The following is a 19,591-nucleotide window of genomic DNA, read 5'->3' on the forward strand; positions in this document are numbered from 1 at the left end:
ATTTTCGCGGGAAATTAATTTTGCGAAAATGGAACGGGCATATTTCGCGGGACTTAATTTTCGCGATTTGACCAAAAATACGTAATTAACATAAAAAATAAATAAAAAACGTAACAATTTTTTCCGCGGGTCTTTAATTTTGCCATTTTTTGAAAATAAGGTATATCATGAGCGGTTACATTTTGGAGTAAAGTCAGTACAATAGTGCATATTTTGCAATAAATTTACTTTTAAAAAATTAAAACTATAGCATTTGTAATCGAGACCTCTTAGTGGTAAAAAAGAAACATTATTGTTATGTTGAACAGGATATGTAATGATATGAATAGAACATGGTATGAGGCACGTTTTTTATGTTGCACAAACTAAGAGCTACTAAGCGTACTTCACGTTTTGTTCCGTTTTCAGTTATGAAATTTGAGCCAAGAGCCTTCTGTTATTTTTTCTTTTTTATTAAAAAAAAAAATGTGTCAGTTAATAGCGTGCAATGACACGACGACAGCTCACTGTCTCAAAATGCAATGACAGCAACAGACATCGCATTTATTTCATACTGATAAACCGATTCATATCTAAGACTTTTAAAACGTTACTTAACGGTAGGTTTGAAATCTTCTTTTTAATCTTCCCATCAGCAATATGGATGGAAAAAAACGTTTTTCTGTGTTCCTTAGATAGTGTTACACAAGCGAAACGCATTTTATGTTGTTTTAATTCATGCATTGATCGAAATTTGAGCCGAGAGACTTTATTCTGTGTCCGATGTGCTATTTGATGGAAATGGCATATCAGTTTTCAACATGACATAAAAACTAAAATACGCACGACATTTGTCTATTCTGGTGCCAGTCATTGCGTGCAATCATAAAACGTAACGACAGCAAACGTACTGTACATCACATTGCTGGTGATAAAAGATACGTTTGAAATTCTCTTCTCAGTTTTTCTTTCTGGAAAATAAGTGAATGCGGAGCATGGTTAGAGCGCACGTTTTTCTATGTTCCTCAGATAGTATTGCACAAACAAAGCGCCACCTTTTGTAAAAAAAAAACACTTGGCATTGACCGTAACTTAAACCAAAAGACTTAAATTTGTATCTGATATCCTACTGGAAGCAACTTGCCTAGTCCTAAAACCCTTAGTTTTAAATGCTCGAAAACTCAAAAGACGTTCGAAGTTATAATGATAATAAAACATTTATTTAACCACGATCTGTTTTAAAGCAAATACATGCTTGAGGGGTCGTGTGTGACTACGGTAACTACCTAAGACAAATTAATATTACATTATAATAAACTGAAATAAACGATATTATATTTGAATAAAATTAAGATTTAAAATTTAAAATCGCACATGTGTTTCGGAGTTGACTGAATCGACAAACTGATGGATTTCGTGTCAATCAGCGCGTAGCAGCACGCATCGCATTACTACTGATAAAAAATGATTAGCATCTAAGAATTTTAAAACGTTTCTTAAACGGGTAGGTTTGAAGATCTCTTTACAGTCGCTTCGATCAGCGAAATAAGTGAACGCGGAGAATGGGCTGCTCAGCGTCCATGAAAAGACATGTAGAAAAAAAATTTGGTGTCTATACCTCTTTCGACTAAAGAAAAATACCTTGTTAGAAGCTCGTGGGGTCTAGTGAAGATGAATAAGACGCTGGTTGGAAAAACAATCTTTCTCAGGTAAGTTGCATACAAGGTAGCCACTGATAAGCTGTATTTATTTAAACACTGGGCGATCCTACACGAGGAGGCTGAACTGTTCAGCCTGCCAATCACAAACTCTATTAAGACGATTTCATTGGTTGATAACTGAAATTAACTGGCTTAATTTGGTGTGGCGTGATCCAAACTTGTCTTGTTTTCTTAACTAAAAATAGAATCAAATCGGCACAAGCAAGTACCTTAAAATTGTCTACCAGTTTCTCTTGTAAAAAAATCGCCGTTTTGTTGTGAGGTTCCAAAAATCGAAAACAAGGCTTAGCAACAGTAAAGGATACATGAAGACGCAGAATCACTCGCCAGTGCCCGAGCTTACCACCAGTAACCGGAATTGGATAAATGCGTTGCAAGAAAACGAATAAAATGATAAAATGGCGTGGGCTTCATAAGAAATAAAATCGTTTCCTAGGGTCACCTGCTTACATATTGCTAAAGTTAAACGTTTAAGTAAACCATATACCACATATAAAGTATAGAGAGCAAAGCGCTACTTGTAGTTTTGAAGTTATCGCTTCAGGCTGCATTTGCAATTGTGGATTTTTTCTGTTCACGATAATTTAATATAAACATGCCACGTTTGAAAAGAGCGTACTCTCCTGGGTCGCCTGTAGTTCGCCAGAAAATGATTGCTTCCCAAACGTCGTTTTTCGTCTTGTTTAAATTCTTGGTCCACGAAAACAAACCACTGAAACGGTTGATGTGTTCATCATTATCTATTTGAGCTTTCATTTCGTAACAATGTCTGGGCGTGGTGAACACGAATTTCGAATTTTCAGGATGAATGTACAATTTTTTTTGTTTCATTCTTTTAAATCTTGTACGGAAAGCATTATTGGTAGCATATATTTTATATGAGGGTTCGCATTAAAAAAAAAAATTTGGGGCGCTTTGGATTTCCACTGACGCGTAATTTTTTACGTACGTTTACGTGTGTGAAAAAATTTAGAAACAATGTATAAACGACTTGCGTACACGTTTTTGCAAGTCGTTCATACATTGTCTCTAATTTTTTTTTCACGCACGTAAACGCACGTAAAAAAATACGCGTCACTGGAAATCCACCTTTACTCCGACATGACGTTTTAAAATGGAAGCCAACGTATGCCAGACGGGACCTTTTTATAGTCTCGCTCCGCATTTTTTAAATAACAATTTTTTTAAAAATTGCAATCAAGTATATGAAATTCAAGGTAGCGACCTAAGCTGCATGTAACCCGCGTAGGTGGCAGTTCTTTTCGCAACAACTAATTATAAATAGCTGCGAAGCCCTAAAACAAGAGCTGTTTTTTCTTTTCATGGTCTGATTCTATCCGTCCGTCCACAAACTACGCATGCTAAGCTGTATATATCCTGTAACTTGAAATACTTTAAACGTTTCGGATCCACAAATAATACAAACGCTAAAATCCTTCTAAAATCGGGTTCAGAAAAATTTTCACTATGCTCCCTGTTTGATCGCATACCCGAGCAACCTCGTGCCAAGGGTCTTCTTGGCGACGAATTTTCAAAAAATGGCGGTTCGCCCAGTTGCCATCTTGAAAGCGGGGTAGACCCTGGAAACGAGGTTGAAACCCGAGCAGTCCAACCAAACAACAGGACCAACCAAGTAAGTAGACTCCAACATTTTTGCATTTTTTCCCAATCCCTAGTGCTTGTGAAAGATCGCTGAAGAAGAGTGGGGCAATGACTGCTTGGTAAATTTCAATATACGAAATGGTCCGACTAATGAAAGTGGAGCACCTTTAAAGTTACGTTGGTCATGTTTTCGACATTTTCCCATCAGACCAGACCGTTTCATTCGATTTCAAACCAAAATATCCGAAATTTATATGGAAAACAATCAATTTTTCTATAGACGGTCAGTTTTTTTTTCTATAAAAGCTTTTCTTTCTTCTAGGCTGTTTCTTATGAAACCAGATCTCCCAAAACTGTTTCCAGAATTCAAGAGTCTTAACAGTGAACAGCTTGACACGTCAAATGCCATGTTTAGTCATGCGGAGCGTGTAATGAGAGCAGTGGAAAACGCTGTGTCAGCATTGGATGATGCCGTGAGTTTTACTGCCTACTTGGAGGAGCTGGGACGGAGACACAAAGGGCGAGCATTAAAACCGGATTATCTGGACAGGTGGAAATTGACAGGTGGAAATTGACGTTTGGAGCGGTGAAAAGGGTGGACAATAACGTCTCTCTTAAACAAGGATATAGCTTTCTCGAAGTAAAGCTACGCAGTCACTGGCTAAACTGCTACTGCACTCAAATTCCCGCCAACTTCTAGCAAGTATTAAAACAGATTTGGTTTGATTCAAAATGATTTCATAGCCGCGTTACGCAGCCAGCATAACGCATTGGTTGCGTACGATGCCTCGTCTGTGGAAGCAGCATCACCTGATTCTCGATCTTTTTTAGAGTGATCTAAATGGGGATATTTAAGCCCTCTATTCCCCAATTTCCTTCAAAACGTCAATCATGGATTTTCAGCGCCTGATTCTCGAAGAATTCGGCTCTGAACTGTTTTCTCGATAGGCTATGTAGCCGGAAATGTGGCCATGATTTCGAACTCTGGCTTTGGTTCGGTTACAAGATTCTAGCCGTCCTTTGAAGGTAATGACTAAAAGGGTAATGGGCTTCTGCGCCTGAGTGTTTGCTGGAATTGTGACCAAATGCAACCATTTTGGGATTGGAAAATGGCCTCAGGTGGAATAATCCCGAGCTGCGAAGCACGTTAGCTGTATTTATGACAAAATCTGCTAGAGTGGGTCGACCTCGATATAGGCGAAAATATCGTAAATACTCGACATGTGTTGTTACAATATCGTACATGGAATTTTGCATATTTTGGTCGATAATCGACTACACTTTTTGGCTATGTAGGTTATAGTTATCAACCCCAGTCATCAACTAGGTCCCAAGTTTGAAAACTTAAGCAAGATCATTGTCAGCATTCGTTCGATGCTTATTAGTAGTAAAAACATCCTTTATTTCGCATTTCCAGATAAATTGAAGGAAAACTTGCTTCTTGCTAAGGAATCTAGCAAATTGATATCAAAATTGTTGGTAAAAATGTGAATGAATATTTAACAGCAGCTCGATATATGCCTATATTTTAAAATTCGAGTCCCTGAGGCGGGCCTGGAGGGATCAAAATATTTGATGGTCCCTTAATAACGCGGCCAGAAAATCATTTTGAATCAAACCAAATCTGCTTTAGTTCTAGCCTCGGTGAATTTTTTCAGTTGCCAGAGTTGCAAGCAAAACTAAATTCGAGCGGGTGATTTTTACAGAGACAGCCTCTTAAATCTTCAAATAGGTTGGGCAGACCTATTCGTTTCCCATGCGCACTTATGCGTTTTCTCTTGCGTTACACTATACGTAGCCCTGTAAGCTTTCCATGGTTTCCCAGTGAGGTCCTTTTTTACCCTGCATCCACTGTTGCTTTCCCATTTCGTTTTGTCTATTACACCGCGCGTACCATGTACATTCCATGGTGCCGGAATTTCCTCGAAGGTTTCGGCTGCGTTCACTGCATTTTTTTCTGTGTTTCCAAATGCGTTTCCCCGCAAACCAAAAACTTAAGAGCAGCCATCAGGAAAAATCGCCTGGAGGTGTGCAAAATCAAAAACACTGAAGATTGTCAAACTTAACCAGAAGGTAGGTCTAGTGAAACTATTGATAAAATAGTTATTTTAAGTTTAATCAGATTTTCTTTTTATATTAGGCGATCGGCGAAGATAACCGTTTGACACCTCACAGTTCCCTGTTTACCACAGTCATTTTACTGGCATTTTACCACCACAGTCATTTTACTAACATATCACCGCCAAAATTCCCTTTATACTACAATCATTTCACAACCATATCGCCACCAAATGAGTTCCCTTTTTACCACAGTAATTTTACAACCATATCGCCACCGATTGGAAATGAATTCCCTTTTCACCACAGTCGTTTTACTAGCAAATCGCCACGAAAATGAGTTCCCTTCTTACCAAAGTCATTTAACAACCATATCGCCACCTAAAAGGGGTTCCTTTTTTACCACAGTTATTTTACAACCATATCGCCACCGAAATGAGTTCCCTTTTTACCAAAGTCATTTAACAACCATATCGCCATCGAAATGAGATCCCCTTCTACCACAATCATTTTACAACCATATTGCCACCGAAATGAGTTCCCTTTTTACCAAAGCTTTTTACAACCATACCGCCACCGAATTGAGTTCCCTTCTTACCAAAGCTTTTTACAACCATGCCGCCACCGAATTGAGTTCTCTTTTTACCACAGTCATTTACTAGCATATCACCACCAAAACCAGTTCCATTTTCACTCGTAAACTGGTTAAATTAATTCCTTCCGCTTTAGCGATCCTAAATTAAAGGGTAAATTTACATAGTTTTGAACGAGCCATTTTATTTAGGTAAAATCCATTAAAAACTGCACCCAAAATTCATTTACTGTGTTAAGACTAACATTCTGTTTACGCTTACCTTCCATACATGTACACATCACTGTTAATTTATGGCCATATCAATCATCTAACTTCATAAACATGCAAAAGCCGTTTTTTTGTTCTAATTCAACACGAAATCGGCAACGTGTTTCTTACGAAATATCCTTTCATATTGACAGCAAGTTAAGACAGTTCATCTTGAACATTTTCTGTGCTATATTTTATGGCATTTATATCGATAAAAATACAGCTGTGGAAGATTTACGCCATAAGATCACTTAATCCAAGTGAATTTCTGAACTTGTGACAGTTGAAATTACGAGCGGGATTGCCCTCTAAATTGTGCAAAACGAGGTCTAGTTACTAATTAATCTCATCAATAACAAATTTTGAGGTTGAAAAAGTCCCTCAGAAACACTCCCGAGGGTCAAAGGTATTTTCAACGAATATAGGTGAATTAAAGTTTCCAATAACTGATACCCAATTACAAAATGTTGTAACTGGATACCCACGTGATAGCGTGCAGATTAATAATAATTAACTTTAAAAAGACGACCATCTGGCTTAAATTTTCCATAAAAATTATGATTTTAATTATGTGTGGATGTTGTCCTTTTTAGTTCTGTCATAATATCGCATGACAGTTGGACATCATTTACTTTACTTTCTGATTAAATGCTGTCACATTTGATAAGCAAGACAGGTTCTTTTTAACCAAGGATCGCTCTAAAAAAACTAACATTTTATTAATTACTACTAATTACTGTTTTTTAAAAGCTGCCTAATTTATTAGAATCAAGCGAAGTGGACTAGACTGGAATTTTACTAAGGAAATATTTGTTTGCATAATACAAATGGTAAAAGTGTTCATAAGACTGTCATAGGGTGAAGGATTTAGACAATCGACACGTCTCTAAGTGAAGGTAATTCGAACCACAGCTTACTTACGTCGAGTGTTTTTCATGGTAGCTATTAGATAAGTGACACGATAGTTAGTGATGCAAATTACAGTTAATGCCAATTTATTTTCAATAGTGCTCGACACAAATTCATTTATGCTTTTACAGTCGCCTTATTTACGATGGGTTGTACCACTTCACTGAATCATAGAATTGAAGTAGTAGTTTCAACTTCAGCAACGCCAACTTCTAATTCCAGAATAAGCGATATTCCGCTTTCCGAGGAAAGAAAAAATATCCTAAGGGAATCTTGGAAATTGGTAGAACCTGTGAAGACTGTTGCAGGCAAAAAGATGTTTATACGGTAGGTAAATTTTTATCCCAGTAAATAACAATAGCTTTGACCCTTTCACTTTCAAATACCAAGCTCAAATCTCGTGTCACTTCAAACTTTACGTTCTGTGGATGAAACTCTAGTTTGCAACCATTCAAATGAAAGCTATTGAGCTCTTCTTTCATGTGCTAATTTATATTTTGCTGTATGCGATGGTTCTACCTTTTAATTCTGTGGACGAAACCCTAGTGTGTGACCATTCAAATGAAAGCTACTGAGCACTACTTTCATGTAGGTACTGTTAATTATGCCTATACAAGGTGGTTATTACTTTTAAGTCTGTGGATCGGAAGCCCTTTTGTGTGACCATTCAAATGGAAGCTATTGAGCTCTTTTCTTTCATGTGGTATACTGTTTATTATGCTGTACAAGGTGGTTCTAGTTTTTAAGTCTGCAAATGAAACCCCAGTGTGCAACCATTCAAATGAAAACTGCCGAGCAGTACTTTCATGTAGTACTGTTTATTATGTTGCAAATATGGCTCTAACTCTTATGTCTGCGAATAAAAAACTAGTGTTTGACCACTCAAATTAAAGCTTCTCAGTAGTACTGTCAAGTGGTAATGTTAAGTTTTGTAAAGTTTAAAAAAATGTGGGGAAAATGCTGTTGTCCTGTCGACGTGTTTCGGTTATGTTATCGAAAATGACACTCTCTTGTCCGTTGACGATGCCGGAGAGCGTGAATTTTCTAATCTAGAGCACTTATCTATACTAGGTGAAGAAAATTGATGAAACAAATGGAACAAAATGACATTGCGTGTAAAAAGAAATCAATCAAAATGCAAATGTGCTTAAAGAACTAAAACGTATTCATCTTGAATGTCAAACATGTTTATTTTAGTGTTTTTAATTCACCTTCATAACTACCCGTTTTTATTTCCTGTTTTCTTTCACATAAGTGCTCATAGCCTTTTCCTCGGCCAATATAAATTTCTAAAGCATATATTGCAGTGTAATAATATTTCCAAAGTGAGAGTTGATGTACATTAAAAAGAGAATGTTTCCAAGGAAACAAATATCGGCAAGTTTGAGAGAGATGAAGAAAAACAAGTTATCAAGTTTAATTTTCGATCTATTGTGTTTATTTTCACTTCCACGTTGCATCTGCCGTATCTATTTCGTCTTATCGCGTTTCTCGATCACTTCTTTGGAAAGCAGCTTCTTTGCAATTATTGATCAATGTCAGAGAAACCAGCAGACCTCCCGATATTACAAATCTTGTTGACCTGGCCATTTGTTAAGATACTGTAAAGATGTTTTTACATATTCATCGAGGTCGAAGAGACATGTTACTTATTAAAAAGCATTTCCCGATATATTGATGCGCGCGAGCAAGGTTGAGCGGAAAAAAAAAAAGCATTAAAGACCAAAGTCAGATGATCAACACAAATTAAAGATATTATCTGCTTCGTTGCCTGGATGAATTTAATGTATATAGATTTGAAGGCGACAATTGCTGTTTGTTCGCTTTTTAATTAAAGATTAAAAACAGAGTTGATTTGCTTTTGTTTGAGAAGTTTTTTTCTGATTACCACGTTGCCCTGGGAGACAAGTGTGCATTTCAGGCGGAGTTACATGAAACGCCAGTTCTGAAGCGGGCTGCGAAAAAAAAAACTTGACCAAAATGCAACGAACACTAAAGCGGAAGATTTCAGAAATTCTCAATGCACCCTCAGTATGGCCAGTCGAAGCCCTCGAAGCTTCACTTCTCGGGAAACTGTACATTTTCTCGGACATTCTTTCAGCCTCGGGAACTATCGCCCAATCTACCATCGCCTAAAGGGGTTTGATACGTAATAAAACATTTTCCAGTAGATTCGAAACTTTCGCCAAACATTGCCGAATATTAACCGCGTAATTCAGGAAGTTCTTGAGTAGTCGTTCAATTTTCATACTAAATACTAGCTGATAAATACTAGCTGTGTCCAGCACTTCGCAAAACAAACGTGATATAAATCTTTAATCTTTCTCGTCCCTAAGGAGCTCTAATGCATTATCAATCAGTACAACGTTTACCCGGACTTCAAGAACAGAAAAGAAATGTATCATTAGCATTACTATAAAGAAATGATTGCTCTTTTGCTAACTTCATCACACTTATGTGTTAATGAAATTCTAATTGACGTTTATGGAAATTGGCACTGCGCTCTTAATGGGAAAACGGTGCAGTAACTTCTATTATAATCTAAAGTACTTACACCACATCAAAATTGATCATGTTTTCAGACTATTTGAATCCAATCCGGAAATACGAGAAATATTTCCCACCTTTAAGGGCTTGATGCAAGAGGAGATAATCAACTCTCGATCACTGCACCTCCACGCTAAAAGGGTCATGGGGGCATTGGAGAATGCTGTATTAGCTTTAAACGACGCGGAGGTTTTCACAGAATACTTAATGAACCTTGGAGAAAGACATCTACCATGGTCGGTGAAGATGGAACATTTTGATGTATGTATACTGTTCTCAAAATTAGGTAATGGGAAAAAATTTTATACAGGGAGGCTCCGCCCCTAAGTCAACAACCTTACCCGTTTCATATAGCTTTTTCGACAGAAAAGGTTACCCTTTCGTATACCTTCGATAGGAAAATGGTAAGCCTTTGACATACCTAGAGAAGGGCTACTGCATTTCTTGTATTAGTTATTCACTTCAATAAGCCCATGAAATATTTAAATGAATAGACCGTTCAGTGGGTCTGTTCGTGATATTTTAAAAGGTTCTTTTAAATACCTTAATGACAGTTTTCCCTGCCCTTTGTATACTCTAACTCGTGAAACCCCTATCATTTTATATACCTACACTGCCTGAAAAAAGGACCCCTTTCGGGCGGAGCCTCCCCTTAAAGTCAACTATAGAAGTACCCACATTTACCTAATACGAGTTTTTATTTGAAACGTACTTACGCTAGAATTGGGTTTTTAGGGGTTGACGCCCTGAGCCACTAAATTTAGAAGTTATGTACTCTACGTCACCCTAAGTATTATGCTCCACATCACGATTAACTCCAGCTATTATGCTCGCAATTAGTACTAGTAATCTTAAGATTCAAAACACGGATGATATTTGAAAATTCTCTCAATTAAAAAAAAACTTCAAATATCACTAGTGTGAATCCTCAATTGCTCGAGATTTTTTATACGATAATTCATTTATTATACGATCACTTACTGTTTTTTAACTATCTTATAATCCAAACTCTTTACCTGGGTCTTCTCGGTGTTTTACACATCTAAGATGGCGGTCGGTCTGGACCAGTCGCCATCTTGGATTTCAAATCCGGGAAGGCCCGGGGCACGAGTTTGGGGTATAGCCAACAGATGGTAGAGAAGGCTCTGCTGTGGACATTGCGAGACATGCTTTCATCCAAGTGTACTGAGGTTGTCGCCGAGGCCTGGAGCGAGTTATTTCGTTTTATAGCTACAACTATGATGAAGGGACTGAGGAGAGCGTGTATCACGTGACCAGCTACTCAAGAATCAGGACATAGGAGGCGGATATCCCAGTAGACTGGTGACATTTTATAAAACAAGACACTTTTCTAGCTATAAATGCATAATCAACATCTAAGATAGAGCATTTCGTCAAGAATCCAAACGAGAAGCAAGACTTCTCGCGAACATCAAACATTGAATGTATTTCTGGTGATGAAATTTTTAGGTAAGCAATTCAGGAAGACTTAATTTTAAAACCCCATTTACATCTTAGTAATCACCGGCTAGGCAAGCGTTAAGTATTGACAAGAGTTAGTTTTATTTTTGGCAGGGCAAGGATGAAAAGCGTCGTATAAACCGTTTAAGCCGACCTGCATGCCTTGTCTTACCCTGCCTTGCCATTTCCATAGGTTGCCTTGTTTTCTAAAAAATCGGAGAGGCAAGTGTAAAAAGCGTCACTTTTGCGGCCTGTCCCGATGGGGTTTAAACTGCACATTTTACCACGACTGTTTAGGATGTAGCAAAACCTCGGCGGCGGTACCCCTTACCCCTAGAGTTGTTCGAGAAACATGGCCCGATGACTTAAGCAGAATATATGTTGTGATTCAATTTTACTTTTGGAACAATCTGGTACTTTTCTTTGTTTTATACCCATTAACATTTATTACCATACGCCAAAAAAAAAAGGAAAATACGAAATTTCACCAAGGATAAATATAAACTGCTACAACACTGATATACATATACATTAAAATTTTATACTCACCAAGCAACAAAGTGAGGTTTTAAATTGGCATTGCTTTTGATGACAATAACGCGACGCAATCAAAAACGAAGCCTTGATAATTCTTGCTATCACGTTTAATCTCATCTTGCGAGTCCCCGGCTTAAAAGTACTTACAGTAGAAAATAAAGTTCACATACTGGATGGAGGCAATTTCGATGCGCCTAAACAGAGCACGCACGCAATCGAATAGATTTCCGTAATCTCTCTTGGCAATCTAAAACCATATGACATCAGTCCTTGTGTAGACTGGAGGCAGTTCCTCTCTTGAAAACAATGAAACACAATTAGCCATGTTCGAAACGAGCGGGGGACTGGGTACAAATATTCAATATCGATTGAATTGACAAATTGGGCCCGTCATCTGAAAGAGCATTACAAAATAAGTAACTTAACCAAATTTTAGAGTTATTGGTTTAAACGCAAAGGCATGGTACTCTTTTAAAAATAGTTAAAATAAGAGAGCTTAGTATGGATTGGAGGGACAGCTGTCCATCCAATCCATACTAAGCTCTCTTATTTAACGATTTCTAAAAGTGAACCATACCTATGTGTTTAAACCAATAACAATCAAATTTTGTACATAAACTAATTTTTAGATGCTCTTTCAGAAAGCAGGGTTTATTTTTTAATTTAATTAATTTTTAAAATTCGTACCCAGTCCCCTGCTCGTTTAGAACATGGTTAATAAGAAGCAAAGGTGGGGGCGTCGTCATAAAACTGTGCGCGTACATTGGTTTTATTTCTCTCCGAACAAGAAAACTGCAGCTGTTTGACAGGATATGTGACTCATGTGTGATTGGACCTTATCAAAGAAAGCTCTTAAACAATATTAAAATCGTAAAGGAAGTGGTTTAGATGCAAATTGTGGCACTTGGAATGGCAGTTTGCATGCAATATTCGCTGCTCACAATGGGATGTTCCTCGTCGCTCTTCAACAGAAATGAAGTATCAGCGTTCAAGTCAAATTCAAATTTTACCGTCGTTTCGTTTCCAGAAGAAACAAAAAACATTTTAACAGAATCTTGGAAACTCGTCGAGCCCGTGAAAACCGCTGCAGGAAAGAAAATGTTTCAACGGTAAGATTATTTCTTTCCTTCCAGTAAAGTATGAATTGAATATTGCAGCATTTGCTCAAATCCGTCTGCACGAAAAAAGGCAAGTTGTTCTAGAAAAAAAAGAACCAAATTTATTCAAACAGCCAGTTTTCGTGCTAAGTATATTATTACCTTAATTAAATCTTATTAAGTCTTTTGTATTTATAAAATGAAGGGTATGTTCACCACAGCGAACGAAAAAAATACAAAGTTGACACAAAAAGAAAGATGTTTAACCGCAAACACAAAACGTAAGGTGTCGCCTATTATTTCACAGGCCTCGAGTTCATATCAGTTTTCGTTTGTCTCTGAATCACGGCTTTCGGCGTTTGTACACAGCACACAAACCATTCGTTAGGAAAAATTTAGATAAAATTACAGGATAAAAAATTATTTCAATCCACACTGTTTTAAGTTGTGTCCTGGTTCACGTTTTAAACATTTTCGAAATTCTAACCTCATCATGTGCAGTGAATGTGTTTTCCCGTGGAGGGTCATCTTTTCCATTCCATATATATATTTTCTGGGAACGAGGTTGGTTTATCTACCGAGGCCAATTTGTTTAGAAACAAAATCAAGCAAAATTACAGTATAAGAAATTATTTTAATCCACACTGTTTATAATTGTAACACGATTTTATTTATCCGCCGGCCGTGGCTTTGGTAACTTTAGATTTTTCTCGGAAGTCGAAATGGTCTCAATGACAATAAAACATAAATAATGTCAAGGTTAACTACAGTCAAACAAAAATTTATGAAATTTTGCTGAAAATATTTCCATAAACTATTACACTTTTGAGCGTTAAATAAATATTTGGCAAACTCAGAATATAGAAATAGGATTAAGATCATTCACTACTTTAATTGTCTAAAAGACATTTATAAAGTTCGTTTTAAAGAAACAGATGCTTCAGGAACTGTTTGCAATTCAAATGCAAATAAAATTATGCAGTACGTCTGCTTTAGAAATACCAAATTTATTAACACATTAAAGGAGAAGTTCACTCCAGAATGGCCATTTATTTTCTTTACGCCAATAAAAAGTTTATACAAAGATATTGTATTCACCAAAATTTCAGCCTGTAACGTGCGCTATAACCCTACAAAATCTTTCTCTGCAGTAGCCCGAACCTCGACCACTGAACGCCGCCATCTTGGAGCTGATAATGTATGCGTGACGTCAAAGAGCTCAGCCTGAAGTTTGGCGGGAAAATTAAATAGTCGAAACTCCTTGTTTCTTTGTAGTGGCTTTTGTTTGCCAAAATCCCTGTTTGTGCAGCTCCGTGTTGCTCAAACAGAGCTCCAGGAGAAACAAAAATCTTTTCAACGTCTTTCAATATCTAAAAGAAAATTGCTCAAGAATGGCTTATAAGAATGGACAAATATTTGTGTGTTCCGAAAACTATACGGAAGACTGCTTCGAAGAAGATCACGTCTCCTACGTGAAAATACCCACACACAAAATAACTGGCACGCGATGCATGCAGAAGCGATGGCGTTTCACGAGGGGTCTTACATAATTTTGAGGAAAACTTAAAGTAAATAATAGTAGCTGACACCTTGTGTGTCGAAAAGACTGTTATCCAACTGCATCTTACATTTTTTTTAAAATAAGAAGCAATGTTAGTGATTGTATAAATAGTATAGTCCGAGGATCTGATGGAATTCAAATAAATGCAGTTGTTATGAATTCGCAGACCAAGGATGCAAATAATACATTTTCTTCGTAGATTTGCTCAATTGAACAACAGTAATACTTTATTTTATATTTTTATTATTTATTTAGATTTCCCTATGTTGTCTCAACAAAGATTGCGTTATACTGCAGTGTGATATCACGGATAAACGACATACGATACGCGCGAGCAAGCTTTTAAGGTCAAACGGTCTCTTGCTCACAGCGACCCTTTGTATTTTAAGAATTAGAAATTTCTGTCTACTCAATCTAATAGATTCCATCATATATCATAAGTCTCTTTCGTTCATACATTGTAGTTTTCCATTCTAACTGCACAGAAGTATTTTGCTTTTGTGTTTTACGTGGCGATTTCTTGTTAAGATAAACTTGATTTCTGTTCGATCGGGCCAAACAGACAAAACGAACCGATCGTGCGATGGCATAAAAGCGATGTCACGCCATCGCTTAAAAAGAAAGAGCCAGACGCAATACCAACCAATGATACGTTTATGTTATTTCACTTTTAACTTACGTAATTTCAGGGAGGATTTTTTATCAACCAGAGAAACTCTTCTTGATCAAATATAAGATCGCAACTCCCAAGTGAGCTTTATGTCATTTTTTGTAGTTGACTGACTGAGCTAGAAATGTTTGAATTATTTCATTTTAGATCAAGCAAAATTTTAACTTTACTTATTACTTGTTTGTATCTTTTTCTCTGTCTTTTCCCTTCTATATTTATTTACATAAACAACCCAGTCATAGCATTTTAACAACTTAGCCCGTTTTGTTATTTCTATTATGAGAAGCTAGTTTTTTTTGCCCATTTAAGCAATTTTTGTTCATGCTGTATTTATATTTTTTTTTTCTGGCAAATAAAATGGTTGTTTTTGTTGTTGATTAAACGTAGGTCCCCGATTAAACGCCGGGTCAAAACTGCTAACTTTTAATTAAACGCCGGGGGCGTTTATTTGTGGTCGAGCAAATCAGTAAATATATTCTCTTAAATAGCACTACTACGACAAACTGGTACGGGTTGCTACTTTGGTATTTTTTTATAATGTTCAAGGAAACGTCTGGCTTAAAATAACTGGGATGGATGCTGAAAACAAAATGAAACAGCAATGTTCGCGTTCGTGTTGTCATGACTGACGCACTGTCGGTTTATAACAGTGGAGGAGGACGTTTATAACCGGGGAGGACGTTGGCGACATTGCCGTTTATGGACTCATTGGTTGTTTATATTCTGTTTGTAACAAATCTTGATTGCAACATGCACGTGCCGTATGCAATACTGTTACTTTGGTAATAATCATCCTCGGAGACCCAGGAACAGTTTGTCGGGCGGGACGACGAGAAAAATCGTAGTTCTCGAAGGATAAATAATAATAAATCAACCTGAAAAAATTACAGATAATTGCACTTCTTTAATAAACACCGGACCCCGATTAAAAACCGGCTTCAAATAAACGTCAGGTTTACCAGGGCAAGTTTGAAATAAACGGCGGGGGTGTTTGATTGGGAAAATACGGTAAGCAAAATGACTATCCTCTATTTTTTCCTTATTCTTTCGCCTCCTTTCGCTTGCATGTCGTTTGAATGGAGTTACAGAAGGAGATTTCTTAAAAATGGTTAGTATTGTGTCTGGCTTTTTCTTTCTTTTGTGGTTATTTCCACGCAGGAGACTGTATCTGTGATCTACTTTGAAGCAGTCTTCTACATAGTTTTCGGAACACACAAATATTTGTGTCCGCTTTTTAGCAATTGTTCTTTTAATTATCGGAAGATGGTGAAAAGAAACACCTCTTTTTGAATTTCTTGGAGCTCTGTTTGAGCAGAATGGAGCTGCACAAACAGGCATTTTGACAAACAAAGGCAATACAAAGAAACAAGGAGTTTCGAGTATTTAAATTTTCCCGCCAAACTTCAGGCTGAGCTCTTTGACGTCACGCATACATTATCAGCTCCAAGATGGCGGCGTTCAGTGGTCGAGTTTTGGGTACTTCAGAGAAAGATTTCGTAGGGTTATAGCGCACGTTGGAGGCTGAAATTTTGGTGAATAACATATCTTTGTATAAACTTATAAATGGCGTAAAGAAAATAAATGGCCATTCTGGAGTGAACTTCTCCTTTAAAGAAACACCTCTTTATTGTCACATTATATAATAATTGGCACATTCAAGCAGCAGGGACAAAATGCAAATATGAATATGTCTGCCAAAAAGCTATAATCAACCAGCGTAATGAAGCATTTTGGCATCTCATTGGCACTCTTTGGGCCGAGGCTCTGTGCGTCGGCGACTGGGAAAGTGAATTACTTTAATGACTTTAATCGTAAATCGTGGGATTTTCTGTGAAGATTTGTTATCATCAAATCTCCCTGGGTGCACTCCTTGTTTAAAAGCAAACACATATGAATAATCTGAAATTGGGGAATGATACCATAATTTAGAATAGCTATCCTTCCCCAGCCGATCGGCAGGCGAGCACTAGCTCGGGGATGTAGCGGGGTTTCAACTACTTCTAAACATCACGGACAACAAAAATGTCTTGACCATATATGGGTCACCTGACAATTTGTTAAATAACAATGACTGATAAACATATCTTATTTAATTTGCAGACTGTTTGAAACTCACCCCGAAGTACTTAACATGTTTCCCACTTTTAAAGGACTGACCCAGCAGGAGATAATGAGTTCTCGGTCACTTTACCTTCACGTAAAAATAGTTATGCGCGCACTGGAAAATGCTGTGTTATCTTTGAACGACTGGGAAAAATTCACACAATATTTAATGAACCTTGGAGAGAGACATCGACCATGGTCTTTGAAGATGGAGCACTTTGATGTAAGTATATTTTATTACAATTACAATGAAATAAACCGGGTTGTTTCTACTGTTACCATGAAGCTGTAGACACTATGTAATCTTTAAAGAATGCACCGTGGCGCACATGGCGATTTACTTGCTCGATAGCGATCGCCAGCGAATTTTCATCCATTTATGATCCATCTAAAATCTATTTGTAGCCTACTATACGCTTTTTTTTTCTTGGCTATCAAATATGCGACTCTATCATTGGGAAGAAATCGCTAATAAAACCTGATCTGTTACACTTGGGAGAATGGAGAATTGGGAGAATCAGTGTTGGTTAAACCACTGGCAAAATTGAACACAAATATCTGGCATACCATGTATCGTAAATTTTGTGTGGAAAAAACTTTCATTTTTTAAAAGTGACCGTTAAAATGGAATAGCAACGAACTAGTTTTGAACACACAAATTTTATATTTGTGTCGCAGGAAACCAAAAAATAATAGTCCATGTTTAGCAAAAATTGCCATATAAGAGCACTATAAGAGCACTGCGGATGGTTTGGATGGAAAAATATTGCAATTTGAAAAATAAAGGTTCATGTCGTTTCCGCGCGTCTTCAAAACAAATCGTTATTTTAGCCGTAACTTGATATCTCTCCGCAAATTAAGGTTATATTTTTCTTTAGATGTTGAAGAAAATGTTTTTCATGGGTTAAGTTACCTACAACTAATTTTAGAACAGTAAAGACCACAAATCTGAAAATTCACCGTGACGTAGCCCTTCTGGTTCGGTTTTCCTGTCCTGGGCCCGATTGCATAAAAATACTTAAGATTACGGGCGATTTTCTGCAACAGCTCTCTGCGTTCCGGTGAATGTTTTCAAAGCGTTTTGGTGTTTCCAGTGCTCTTTGGTACATTTTCTCCCGATTTATCCTTGTAAGCACGGGAGAAAACCCCTCAGAGCGCAGGGAATGGCTGCAGAAAATCTCACGTAATCTTAAGTATTTTTATGCAACCGGGCCCTGAAGTCGTCGTTCTGTTTAGCCAACATAGATGTTTTACAATCCCAGCAACTGGAATCAGACAACTCAGTATCTTTTCTTTTTGGTTCATTCTCATCAGTTGCTAAAGGAAGCTTTCCTCTGGACGCTACAAGATATGCTCCAGGCCACATGTACAGCAGAGGTGAGGAAGGCCTGGAGCGAAATGGTGGACTTCATGGCGACAACTATGATGTATGGACTGAAGAGTAGAAACCACGTGATCAGCAGCCGCTAAATCCCCACACAAAAGGTGGGGAACACCAATGGCCTGGTATTCTTTCACATGATCCGAAAAAGCTGGTCAACGGTACACATTTTGTCTTTAATTTGTAACAAAGACACTTCTCGTGTAAATTGTAAAAAAAAAAAACTATTATAAGCATTAAAATTAATTTGCTTCTACACCGTTGTGAAAATACATATTAACCCTCTGGGGTAGAAGTAAATTCATACCCCACCGTGGTACAAGGGGTTTTTTCGTTCTATCAATGTGCAGCGGAATTATTTTGCACTGAGTAAAAAGCCCTTAGCTTACTCTACAAGATGACATATTTTTTGTTGAGTGTGACATTATATGACGTCATTATAGCCGCCATCTTTTTTAGAAAGTCAGAAAATAACGGAAATTTACACGAAAACGAGCAAGAAAGCTTATGGAATGTTAAATCAAACAAGTCGTGCAATTTTCTTTAAAAAAATTGGAAACATAAAGTGACGATTTTTGGCCAGACCTGCTTATAATTATGACTTTGCCATGGTGACGTCAAAACTTGTGGACACATTGTTGAGAGATCAAAATTTCCTAAAGGGACGAATAAACGGCTATTGAAAGTTTCAGCATCATAGAGTAAAACTTCTTTCGAAATTCTTTTCGGTATTTGTACCGATATTTTTATATCGCTGGTTCTTTGAAAATCTTCTTTTCGACATTCTTCGGTTTCGGTATTTGTACCGATATTTTTATTTTTACAGTAACTGAGTGAATTCTCGCGCGCTGATTGGCTAATTTTCATTGTCAATAAGAGGACAGACGCATGAATCTCGTCGCTGACGCAATCAGCGTAGGTTTTGTCAAACTTTTCAGCACTGATTTAGCGCTGTATTCTTGATGAGGCGAGAATTATACCACAAAACTAGAAAACTTCAATGATGAAATCATCTAAAATTTATCGGACAAAACTTGAGAAACCATGGCAAACTGAGAGCGAAAAGACGAGGATGTTTATTGAGGATTCTGACCTGAAAATCGCCGTTGAGCGGGAATGTG

The 19,591-nt window shown here is 37.3% G+C and overlaps 2 protein-coding genes across 2 annotated transcripts; both read left to right on the plus strand.

Moving 5' to 3' along the window:
• The first annotated feature begins 1,541 nt into the window (after window positions 1-1,541).
• On the plus strand, window positions 1,542-11,442 carry LOC144630931 (uncharacterized). The gene is given in 6 exon segments (XM_078489289.1): window positions 1,542-1,565; window positions 1,567-1,688; window positions 3,625-3,852; window positions 7,201-7,440; window positions 9,696-9,921; window positions 10,791-11,442. Coding segments are annotated over 6 exon segments (984 nt in total). The 3' UTR covers window positions 10,935-11,442.
• Window positions 11,443-12,600: 1,158 nt separating this feature from the next.
• On the plus strand, window positions 12,601-18,578 carry LOC144631242 (neuroglobin-like). Its single transcript, XM_078489652.1, has 3 exons — window positions 12,601-12,767; window positions 17,087-17,312; window positions 18,404-18,578. Exons 1-3 carry the CDS (start codon window positions 12,601-12,603, stop codon window positions 18,557-18,559), a joined length of 549 nt encoding a protein of 182 aa, XP_078345778.1. The 3' UTR covers window positions 18,560-18,578.
• Window positions 18,579-19,591: the final 1,013 nt, after the last annotated feature.

Source organism: Oculina patagonica, chromosome 11 (genome assembly GCF_052425735.1).
Source record: "Oculina patagonica isolate OP01 chromosome 11, crgOcupat, whole genome shotgun sequence".
NCBI lineage: Eukaryota > Metazoa > Cnidaria > Anthozoa > Scleractinia > Oculinidae > Oculina > Oculina patagonica.

Bases quoted from the DNA above. Each gene is read 5' to 3' on its own strand.
- LOC144631242 (XM_078489652.1), top strand. From the start codon at position 12,601: ATGGGATGTTCCTCGTCGCTCTTCAACAGAAATGAAGTATCAGCGTTC. The intron at 12,768-17,086 runs GTAAGATTATTT...TTTAATTTGCAG, and splicing joins GGAAAGAAAATGTTTCAACG to ACTGTTTGAAACTCACCCCG. The intron at 17,313-18,403 runs GTAAGTATATTT...CATTCTCATCAG, and splicing joins TGAAGATGGAGCACTTTGAT to TTGCTAAAGGAAGCTTTCCT.